We start from the raw sequence: 12,320 nt of genomic DNA on the forward strand, positions 1-12,320 counted from the left end.
TTTTCCTAATTGAATGTTGTACTTTTTTTTTGTTTTTGGGAGACAGGGTCTTGCTCTGTCACCCAGCCTGGAGTGCAGTGGCACAATCACGGCTCACTGCAGCCTCAACCACCAGGCTTAGGTGATCCCCCCACTTTGGCCTCTTGGGTAGCTGGGACTACAGACGCACACCACCACCCCCAGCTAATTTTTAGTAGTTTTTGTAGAGACATAGTTTCACCATGTTGACCAGGCTGGTCTCAAACTCCTGAGCTCAAGCAATCTGCCCCACTTGGCGTGCCAAAGTGCTGGGATTACAGGTTTGAGCCATTGTGCCTGGCTGAGTGTTGCATCTTTTAAATAAATCTTATTAAAAAAGATAAACTAAAAAAATTTATGTTAAAATTGTTACTCCTATTTTGTATATGCTGAAATATCTTCTAGTTTACTAGTTGTCTTTTAATTTTGATTATGGCTTTTTAAAAAAATACTACATAAGTTTCCAAATTTTATATAGAAAAATCCATCTACCTTTTATCTTATGGTTTCTGTCTTTGATGTCATGCTTAAAAAATCCTTTTCTCCTTAACATTATAGAATGGTTAATCTATGTTTTTTTATTTTTTATTATTTTATTTTATTTTATTTTATTTGAGACAAGGTCTTGCCCTGGCACCCAGGCTGGAGTATAGTGGCATGATCATGGCTCATTGTGGTGTCAAACTCCTGGGCTCAAGCAATCCTCTTGCTTCAGGCTCCCAAGTAGCTAGGACTACAGGTGTGTGCCACTTCGCCCAGTTAAAATTTTAACATTTTTTATAGAGATAGGCTCTCCCTATTTTACCCAGGCTGGTCCGGAACTCCTGCCTCTGCCTCCCAAAGTATTGGGATTAGAGGTATAAGCCAGCACACCTGCTCTGTTGCTCAGGCTGGAGTGCAGTGGCATGATCATAGTTCACTGTAATCTTGAACTTCTGGGCTCTTAGCCTCCCAAGTAGCTAGGACTACAGGCATGTGCCACCATGCCTGGCTAATGTACTGTTTTTTGTTTTTTTTTGTTTTTTTTTTTTGAGACAGTCTCGCTCTGTCACCTAGGCTAGAGGACAGTAGCGCAATCTTGGCTCACTGTAACCTTCGCCTCCCAGGTTCAAGTGATTCTTGTGCTTCAGCCTCCCGAGTAGCTGGGATTACAGGTACCTGCTACCACACCCGGCTAATTTTTTGTACTTTTAGTAGAGACGGGATTTCGCTATGTTTCCCAGGCTGGTTTCGAACTCCTGAGCTCAGGCAATCTGCCCACCTCTGCCTCCCAAAGTGCTGGGATTATAGGCATGAGCCACCGTGCCTGACTGTCTAATGTACTTCTTTAAAGTATTCGTTGGGCTTTGTTTTTTATGTTTAAAATTTCAACTTATTTGAACTTATTTTGGTGAAAGTATAAGGTAGGCATTTAAGTGTAGAGTTCTACAAATGACTAGATTCCCAGTGCTTTTTTTTTTCATAATCTATTCTTTGCTTGCTGATTTTAAATGACATTTTAATCATAAATCATATGTATATGTGGTATATATAACAGGTTATTATATATACATATATATGATATATATGTACACACACACACATACATATACACATATGCCATAGTGAACTTCTGGACTTTATTTTTTTATTGCTATGCTATTTTACTAATATAACTTTATAATACAAATCTAAGTGGGGTTAGTGTACACTCATTGCTCTTATTAATTTTCAAAAACTTTCTAGCTATCCAAGTAACCATTTCTAATTGAAATAATCCAGTGAAAACAATTTTGACTAGCACCATTTGAAAACACCCTTGCAAATTTGAAGTTTCAGAGCTAAGGAAATGACTAAGCAGTAAGTTAGTTCCTGTGTTAGTTTTTTACATGGGACTGACAATGAGATTGATTTAAATGACCTGTCATTTGCTTCTGACTGGCATTGCCTAAATCACAGGCATTTCAGAAGGAATATCAGTGATGATGATCGGAAGTCCTTTTTCGTATTTAGTTCTGTTTAAAAATTCTTCTTTTGCTGGGCATTGTGGCTCATGCCTGTAACCCCAGCACTTCGGGAGGCCGAGGCAGGTGGATCACCTGAGGTCAGGAGTTCGAGACCAGCCTGGCCAATGTGGCGAGACCTTGTCTCTACTAAAAATACAAAAATTAGTCGGGCATGATGGTGGGCGCCTGTAATCCAAGCTACTTGGGAGACTCAGTCAGGAGAGTCGCTTGAACCCCAGGGCCGGAGGTTGCAGTGAGCCAAGATTGTGCCTCTTCACTCCAGCCTGGGCAGAAGATCAAAACTCTTTCTCAAAAAAAAAAAAAAAAAAAAAAAATCCTTCTTTTGCTAAAGCATAGGAACTGTAGGGAGGTTCTCTTTCAGTAGGGCCATGCCATCCTGAGAAAGTATGCAAGTGGTTATTTGCTGTAATGTGTACCATATCCACATATTCTTCTTTAGCCCATAAACTAAGATATTTTGTATATTATTTTTTATATATCAAGTTTAAAATTTTTTTATTGCACATGTATGCTCATATAAACCTTCAGAATGTTACAGATGTATACAGGATAGACAGTAAAAATCTTTAGTGATTCTGCCTACTAGATATAATTAATGGTTTGGTGTGTATTACTCCAGATTTTTTGTGCTATGATATAACAACGTTTCATATTATTGTTTATTGTTTTATTATTGTTATGATCATCATTATTATATGTATTTTCCTTTTACAAAAACAGGGCTATATTATATATAATTGTACAACTTTTTTTTGCTTTGTAATGTATGTTGTGCATTTTTTTCATGCTAGGAAAAGGTATATATCTTCATTTTTTTTCTTTTTAATATGGTGTTTCAGTATATGGTTATTTATTATATTTAACTTACTATCTTTTGATGATCATTTGAGTTGTTTCCTTTTCCTCCTCATCTCCCCCATTACAGACATTTCTACAGTCTTTGTGCATATCGTTTGAGATACTTGAACATAAGATAGATTTCAAGAAATAGATTTGGATCAAAGGATATGAATATTTAAAAGTTGAATAAATATTGCCAACTTATGTACTAAAATGTACCAATTTATACTACAGTAACATTTTATTTCGGTGCCTGATTTTCTATGCTATTATCAGCATTAATTATTAATTTAAAATTTTTTGTCAGTCATTTTAGTTTTTTTAATAATTGATTGAGAATCTTTTTGTGTTTCTTTGTCATTTGAATTTCTTCTATGCCTGCTTGATCATGCTCAGAGTATGGTTTTTATATGTATTTCAAGTACAAGGCATTTTTTTATTGTTGGAAAAGCCTCTTTTTCTCAGTAGTTTTTTTTTTTTTTTCTTCTTTTTTTTTCTGTAGACTTCCTCTGTGGACATCTCAGTAGTTTTAAGCTTAGTGTCAGTCTCTCTCCCTTTCTATTTTAGGATACCATGGCCAAGAGGAATACAGTGATAGGAACACCATTTTGGATGGCTCCAGAAGTGATTCAGGAAATTGGATACAACTGTGTAGCAGACATCTGGTCCCTGGGAATAACTGCCATAGAAATGGCTGAAGGAAAGCCCCCTTATGCTGATATCCATCCAATGAGGGTAAGAAAGTGGACAGAAAGCCAGTGCGGTGGTTAGTTACTGATCATCATTAAAAAGTGAAGTTCAAGCCAGGTGTTGTGGCTCACACCTGTAATCCCAGCACTTTGGGAGGCTGAGGTGGATGGATCACCAGAGGTCAGGAGTTCGAGACCAACCTGGCCAACATGGTGAAACCTTGTCTCTACTAAAAATACAAAAATTAGCTGGGTGTGGTGGCGTGCGCCTGTAATCCCAGCTGCTTGGGAGACTGAGGCATGAGAATCGCTTGAACTCCGGAGGCAGAGGTTGCAGTGAGCTGAGATCGTGACACTGTACTCTAGCCTGGGAGAGAGAGTGAGACTCCATCTCAAAAAAAAAAAAAAAAAGTTCAATGGCTTACTTGTTTAAGTTGCAAACAATAAATGAATTATGTGTAAATTTGTAAGTGTCGCTATAGATGATACACCTCTACGGACTCTAGTTGTAGTCATTAATTAATTTAAGTGTGTTCCACCCCTCTCCATTCCAGAGGTTGTGTATTGATAGCCCTCTGGCAGGACATAGGCCATAGAAATGCTTGGTTTGATTTGTGCTACTCTCTCTCTCTGTCTGTCACTCACTCATTTTGAATAGTTTAGACAACCACATTTTAACATGTCAACATTCACTAGAGCTGAGTAGTGGTTGTCTCCTTTATACAGAGTATGAACTTTCTACTTTATCAGTCTCCATGATTCCCTGTTGTGTCACCAAGTATTAGCTGCCACTTATTACAGTATTTCTCTAATGTTTTTCTTATAATAGTGTTAAGAAGAAAGCAAACTGTATTTTTGAACTCATGTCACTGAAACCCAGCCTTGTTCATTTTTTGTCTTTCTTCTGCCTGGTCCCTATAGGTGTTTGAATTTGTAAGTTTTGGTTTGTAGATCCCCAGATCCTCTTCATCTGGAGGCTGTGTACTCTCCAACCCCTATCTCCTTCTAGAATGTTAAGGGCCCATAGAATGCATCTCCAGTGAAGCTCTTCCAGTGCTCACACCCTAAGCAGTTCCCAGGCTTAACTGTCCCAGAACCCTTCATCACAGCACTGTTGTAATACACCCCCCCGCCAACCCTGCCTTCCTCAGGGGCTCTGTGGTCCTCTCCATCCTTCCTTACCACAGCTCTTCCTCTTCTCTGATTAATTAATTCTCCTATTAAAAGACTTACACAAATTCATGTTCCCAAGGTAAGTCCTCCCTCTTTTTTGGGAGAAGGAGTGAGGAGATTTACTAGTTACAATTTTAGATTTAAAGAATATAATTTAAGCTGCTTATTTGTATAGTGTTTTACTTTTCAAAAAACATGGCTTTTTTAAAATTGGAAATTTAATAAATAATAGTCTTATTTTTGGACATAGTAGAATGTAACTGCAACGTAGTGGGCCAATTTTTAATTTTTCCCCCTCACACATGCGTTGATTTAGCTTACTTTGGAAGTTAATGACCCCATTGTGATTTTTGGGACTTCTGGTTGATGACCTTATTGTGTAGTTGCTGCTGACATCTGGGGGTGGTAATAACTTTTAAGAGGCAGGGAAACTTGACAACTATGGGGTCAAGGTTATCTTTAGGATGTAGATACTCTTAGGTCTCGCCTTTCTACTTTGAAAGGCAATGTACTGTGGTTACCAAAATAATAATAATAAAAAAGCTTGATTGATGTTGTGAGGTTTAGGAAACAAGACCCATATATGAGAGAGGGAAAAGGAGAGAGGGAGATATGTCAGGTTCTTTAACCATCAGATGCTTAGACTTTTGTTGGAATTTGGGTGAGCTTCTCAGTGGGTAAGTGAAAAATCATTTACCAAGCTTCAAATGTAATTCCAGATGTATTTTTTATTGGAGCATTACTTTTATTTTACCAGATCTTTTTGTTTGTTTGTTTGTTCTAACCAGGCAATCTTCATGATTCCTACAAATCCTCCTCCCACATTCCGAAAACCAGAGCTATGGTCAGATAACTTTACAGATTTTGTGAAACAGTGTCTTGTAAAGAGCCCTGAGCAGAGGGCCACAGCCACTCAGCTCCTGCAGGTATGAATCACCCTGTGATGCCATCTCGCTCCATTTCATTTACATGCTGACCAAAAGATGCCATGAGGTCACCTACGTGGAGATAGTAAAGAAGTATAAGGCAGGCTGGGTGCAGTGGCTCACGCCTGTAATCATAGCACTTTGGGAGGCTGAGGCAGGTATATTGCTTGAGCCCAGGAGTTTGAGGCCAGCCAGCATGGTGAAACCATGTCTCTACAAAAAGAATGCAAAAAATTAGCCAGATGTGGTGGCGCATGCCTGTAGTTCCAGCTACCTGGAAGGCTGAGGTGGGAGGTGGGAGAATCTCTTGATCCCAGGAGGTTGAGGCCGCAGTGAGGCATGATTGTGCTGCTACATTCCAGCCTGAGCAATAGAGTGAGACGCTATCTTGAAAAACAAAGTAAAAGAAGTTTAAGACATTCTCTACCTCTAGGGAGGTTTGAATCTATTTGAGTAGAAAAGAATGTTAAATCATCGAACAAGACAATAATGTAAGAAAATACAGGGCAGTATGGGATTAGAGAAAGGGAACTGACATTTAGTGAGTACCTGCTGTCCGCCACATACTTTGCATATGTGCCATTTAATCATCACATAGACCCTGTGAAGGGTGGGTATTATTTCAGTTTTATAGATAAAAAATGGAAACTTAGGGAGGTTTACTCATTTCGGGTCACTCAGCTGGTAAGTAGCACAGTCAGTATTAGAACTTGAGCCTTTTTTATTCCAAAGCAGGGGTACCATCAAGTCTACCCGAGTCTGACAAAGAATTAAGAGCAGTGGTGGGTACTGTTGTAGTTCAGGGTGGGAGAAGGCCTCTTTGGACTGGAGATGCAAAAAGTGTTTTCCTGGAGGAGGTAGCTTCTAGGCCTGGTCCTTGAAGGACAGGTGGCATGTGGCAGGCAGTATGCTTAGTGGTTAGGAGCTTGGATCCTGGTCAGATTGCCCAGGTTTGAATCCTGGCTCCCAATATACTAGCTTTGTGATCTTGGGCAAGTAACTTAATCTCTCTGTTCTTTTAGTTTTGTGATCTGTGAAATGGGGATACAGTACCTGCCTCATGTGTTGTGATGATTAAATGATATAATGTGTGTTACTTTGAACAGTGTTCACATGTATTGAAGACAGTATGGTATGAACGTGATAAATATTAGCTATTATAATTGGGCTAGGCCAACCGTTTGCAGTCATTTCAGACCCAGTGCCCCCTTTTTATAACCAATGTATATATTTAAAAACTCTCATTACTTTTCTGCAATGAAACTCACATATAATAAAACCTTTTTATGCCCATAATTTAAAAAGAATCAATATTGTCTATGATGTGATGGAGAAAAATAAAGATAATTTATAATGAAATAATATGGCTTTCAACGTGCAGTTACTTCAGCCTGACCCAGTTTGCAGACATAATGAAATAGATACCTGTGCCTGGCATCATGAATGAGTTTAGATTTAAGAGCTGTAGGAAAATCAGAAACTAGCCAGGTGCAGTGGCTCATGCCTGTAATCCCAGCACTTTGGGAGGCTGAGGCAGGCGGATCACTTGAGGTCGGGAGTTCGAGACCAGCCTGGCCAACATGGTGAATCCCCATCTCTACTAAAACAATACAAAAATTAGCTGGGCGTGGTGGCGCATGCCTGTAATCCCAGCAGGAGGCTGAGGCAGGAGAAGCACTTGAATCCGGGAGGCAGAGGTTACAGTGAGCTGAGATTGTGCCACTGCACTCCAGCCTGGGCAACAGAGCAAGACTCCATCTCAAAAAAAAAAACAAAGAAAAAGAAAAGGAAAAGAAAATCAGAAACTACGCCATTTAAGAAATACAGTAAAAAGAATGAGTGGACACTAGCATGAAACTGATGTTAAATAATAACAGGCCAGATTTATTTGTCTCTTATTACAGAAGGTGGGATATGATATTACAGATTTTCTAAGTGGAAAGAACAAGGCAATATGATATTATTGCAAATGAGCTGGGTCTTATTTCTAAGTGGATTGCCAAATTCTTTTTCTACCTGGATGGGGTAGTGACAAAATGTTATGGAAATGTATCTCCTGTGTTGCATTCTGACCACATTTTGAGGTATACTGTCCATCTCTGGAGTTCTTACTTGGAACTTGTATCCTTTGATGGGTGATGGAGAACAGAGAATGGATTGCCAAGAAACAATGGGGACAATATTGGAGTAAGTTTGGAAGACAACAGGCAATTCCCCAAAAAGAATTTCCATATGTAACTTTCACAGCATAGATTTCTTATCACGTGCTACAAATACAAACAATAAAAACATATGATGGTATTAATATTAAAAACTTATAAAGCAAATTTTAGTAATGAAATTCAGCAATACCCCTTTGTTTCAAGTATCTTTGGTGATTGAATAATATTTGGGTCAAAATCTGTTACATATATATGATCAGTTTTAGTATGTCTGCAGCAACTGCATTTTTGCACTAAAATCCTTTTTACCTAAATGTGTAGTTGGAAATGCTACCATAGAAAGAACAAGTCAGATGAGTAGATTTTTCAGTGATTTCTAAATAATTTCTTTATTCCATTAAGTTCCCCTCTCTAAAATCACCTCCCAAATCACTGGCCTTTTTGCATATCTCTTGAAAACATTTTTTTAGTATTATCTACTAAGGTGTATACACACCCTGAGACATTTGAAAAATGTGCAGAATCTGCCACAGTTCATGGTCGTACAGGACAGTTCTGTACTTTGCAAAATTGCTAATGTCCCATGCCATTTGTGCTCACCAAACATTGTGGCAGCTATAACATGTTCCCAACATGTTTACACAAGTTCCTCCAGGAGATGATACTCCCTATTGAGAATCGCTAGATTTGACAGAGAGAAATGGCATAGGCGTTTCAGCCAGGCTGAAAAAGATAGGCAAAGACTGAATTTGCTCTACTCAGAGTTATAAAGGGTGTGTGGTTTAGCTGTTGTCCGAAGCACAAAGAGAAAGATCAGATTCATTGATTGATTCAACACATGTTATCCAGTACCTACTGTGTTCCAGGTACTGTTTTGGCACTGTCACCATATAAACTGTCTCCAGTATTTTCTACTTTGTTCTTTTAGCACCCATTTGTCAGGAGTGCCAAAGGAGTGTCAATACTGCGAGACTTAATTAATGAAGCCATGGATGTGAAACTGAAACGCCAGGAATCCCAGCAGCGGGAAGTGGACCAGGACGATGAAGAAAACTCAGTGAGTGGCAGCCATTGCTGTGGGCCTCAGACATTGATGCTTGTTATTTTATGATTGCCAAACCAGGTAAGATGAGTAGGAGGTATTGGATCAACTTGGAGCTGGAGATGCTTCCAGCATAACTATGTCCTAACCTGGATCAACGCATGCTAGAGGGTTGTTGTATCTGTGCTTATTCTTCTCCCAGTGCTTCCTAAAACACTTTTAAATTTTACTCTTTGCCCCTCTATCTTTTACTCAATTTAACTTTTTATTTTAGAGAGAGAATGCTCAGGTCTGGGACTTGGCTTTTCATATCCTTTTGGGGAATCTGGGATCCATACTTAACATGTAGCTTTTACATTTATAGACTTCCTCACAACCCTGAGATTCCAAAGATGTTCACATGAGTTTCTTAGATCTATGTCGCAAAACTCTGTTAAGAAGAGTAGAGGAAGAATTCCTTTAGGGTTAGATACACTGCTTATTATCACATGGATAAATTTGTCTTCTTTGCTTAAGTAACAGCGCTTTCATTTCTGGAAGGTGAGTTTAGGACCTGAATAAGTGTTAAATCTCGAAATATTTTCACTAAGACAAGTAGTAGTTATTCAGAAAACTCAAAGTCTTTTGTCAAATTAGCCCCAATTTGAGATTGTATCCTTTTACAGGAAGAGGATGAAATGGATTCTGGCACGATGGTTCGAGCAGTGGGTGATGAGATGGGCACTGTCCGAGTAGCCAGCACCATGACTGATGGAGCCAATACTATGATTGAGCACGATGACACGTTGCCATCACAACTGGGCACCATGGTGATCAATGCAGAGGATGAGGAAGAGGAAGGAACTATGAAAAGTAAGGCTCTGAGTAAATTCACTGACTTCTTAGACCAAGCATACATATTTCAGAGAAGACAGATTCTCATGGTTCATGCAGGCTTAGCCTTGGGTTCTTTCTTTTGTCACAACCAAAGGAGTAGAAAACCTGGAAGTTTGCGATGGGTCAGGAGGTTTGGTGAGGGGGAAAGCTGGCCTGTGGAGTCAAAGTCAAGAAAGCATCAACAGTGAGAAAGAATTTTGCTTTTGAACCAGAGCAGCCATTTTCTCATTGAATGTTGTCATTATTTTCCTTCCTTACCTTGATCTTTGGAGGCAAGCACATGCATTGTTTGATGCATAATTCCTGTGAAGGTGTAATGACATTCTGAGTTATTTACTGTACATACATCTTCAGTTTATTTTCATGACCGTTTGGGTCTAACCCAAGTTTACCAATACTGTCAGTCAATGAAAGATGACTGTACAAGTTGAAAAGTTCTATCCAGTTTCTTCTAGTTTAAACTCATCTCTGCTTCTCTCCGTATCTGGCTGATCCTTTTTTGCCTGTGACTAGGCCTAACATCTTGTGTTCAGCTCCTATCTTAGAGTGAAATTCTTGTGTCATTCAGTGCTCGTGGTGCTTTATGTTTCATCCCCTAAACTCAAGATTAAGGCACTGTAGAAATCCCATGTTTGATGATGTACAAATTATCAACTAAATGCCATGTACTAGATTGCCCTTCTCCTCCCCTCCTGTTTTAAAAGTAGCCAGTATGATTTGTTAGTAATGTTCATTTTGCAGTAATGAGCTACTGACCTCTAGTTCTTTTCATTGACTCTGAGTACTAAATTGTCTACTTGTCTTAAGGGGTTTAATTATGTAGATGATTATAATCGCTGTGTAATACAACTAGGCCAACCTGTTAGTATGTGTTGTACATGCACGTGTTAGGGAAATTGTGCCCATTTTTATTTAAAGAATTAATTTTTTTCCAAATGTGATTTTCATAATTCAAATGCTAATTCAATGAGTTGTTTATTCTTTTCAGTTTCTGAACTTGGATAGTTTTAGCATGTCTAATGAGAAACATGCATCTTTTATTATAATCATGAAGAGAACTGTTTAAAAACCTAAGCAGTCACAGTCTGAGTAACATTAAATACAATTTGTTCACAGACAGTCTGTTGCAGATTTTGTAATTCTCCCTTTTGGATTACAGATTTGACAGATTTGCCACTTATTTTGAGATTTTTAAAAATTCCTTATTGTTTTAGGAGTTACTTAAATTTATCATTATGGAAAATTAAAACATACATACAATTACACAGAATAATATAATGACCCCTATAGACCTATATCGCTCAGCTTCAGCAATGATCAACTCACTGCCCGTCTTATTTCAGCCCCACCTCACCAAAAAGCAATTAGTAAATACTTTGTAAAAGTATTCATTTTTAAGGCCATAAAAAGCAGTGAGAGGAGTAAGGGGTAAAAAAGATTCTTAAGGTAATGCAGGCTTCAAAGTCCTGATTTATAGGACATGCTATGACATCAGTGGTATTTTGGGCAAGATTTTTTTTTTTTCTGATAATAACTCTAGAAAATAGTAAAATGAATTAATTCAAAGTAAATCTGAGTCATCATACCATTTCTTTATAATTGATTTTAAGTATTTATTTATTTAAGTTATTTTTTTTTAACAGATAGGGTCTTGTTCTTGCCCAGGTTAGCGTACAGTAGGTATGATCAGCTCACTGTAACCTTGATCTTCTGGGCTCAAGCTATCCTCCCACCTCAGTCTCCCAAGTAGCTGGGAGTATGTATAGGTGTGCCCAGCTAATTTTTAAATTTTTTGTAGAGACAGGGTCTTGCTATGATGCCCAGGCTGGTTTTGGGCTCCTGGTCTTAAGTGATCATCCTGCCTTGGCCTCCCAAAGTGCTGGAATTAGAGGTGTGAGCCACCTCTCCTGGCCTGATTTAATATTTAATATTGGACCAGGTACAAGCCTGGGCTCAGATACTGATCTATGTGGTGTTAGATAATTCACTTTCCTCCTATGGGTCTCAGTGCCCTAATCAGTAAAATTAAATTATTACTAAATTTGTTTATTTTCATTGTCCCTTATTCCTCTAATAGTCAACACATTTATAAAAATTGTGTAATTCATGACTTGCAGAACTGAAATTTCTAGAGGCTAAAATTTGTGAAAATGGATAGACTTTCATTTAGTTCCTTATTTGAACCTCTATGAAATGTTTATCCTTGGAAATTAAAATTATAAATGTTAAGGGAGACTATGCATGTATAGCAGGGAGTATATGGGATATGGGAACCCTCCTTTCCTTCCTGTCAGTTTTGCTGTGAACCTAAAACGTCTCTAAATTTTTTTTTTTTTTTTGGAGACGGAGTCTTACTTTGTCGCCCAGGCTTGGAGTGCAGTGGTGCGATCTTGGCTCACATCAACCTCCACCTCCCGGGTTCAAGTGATTCTCCTGTCTCAGCCTCCCGAGTAGCTGCGACTACAGGCGTGTGCTGCCACACCTGGCTACCTTTTTTGTATTTTTAATACAGGTGGGGTTTCACCATGTTGGCCAGGCTGGTCTCAAACTCCTGATCTCACATGATCTGCCCGCTTCAGCCTCCCAAA

General features: G+C 38.7%; 1 protein-coding gene across 6 annotated transcripts in view; it reads left to right on the forward strand.

The window, feature by feature from the left end:
* Nucleotides 1-12,320, forward strand: part of STK4 (serine/threonine kinase 4) — a 113,505-nt gene that overhangs the window by 25,241 nt on the left and 75,944 nt on the right. For all 6 annotated transcript variants that reach the window (XR_010154010.1, XR_008541177.2, XM_063802456.1 and 3 more), the window contains 4 exon segments: nucleotides 3,432-3,599; nucleotides 5,515-5,652; nucleotides 8,743-8,871; nucleotides 9,522-9,708. Coding sequence is in view for 4 of the 6 variants with exons in the window: in XM_063802456.1 (XP_063658526.1) it covers nucleotides 3,432-3,599; nucleotides 5,515-5,652; nucleotides 8,743-8,871; nucleotides 9,522-9,708 (622 nt within the window). In the remaining 2 variants the exon portion in view is untranslated.

Source organism: Pan troglodytes, chromosome 21, assembly GCF_028858775.2.
Source record: "Pan troglodytes isolate AG18354 chromosome 21, NHGRI_mPanTro3-v2.0_pri, whole genome shotgun sequence".
Classification (NCBI taxonomy): Eukaryota; Metazoa; Chordata; class Mammalia; order Primates; family Hominidae; genus Pan; species Pan troglodytes.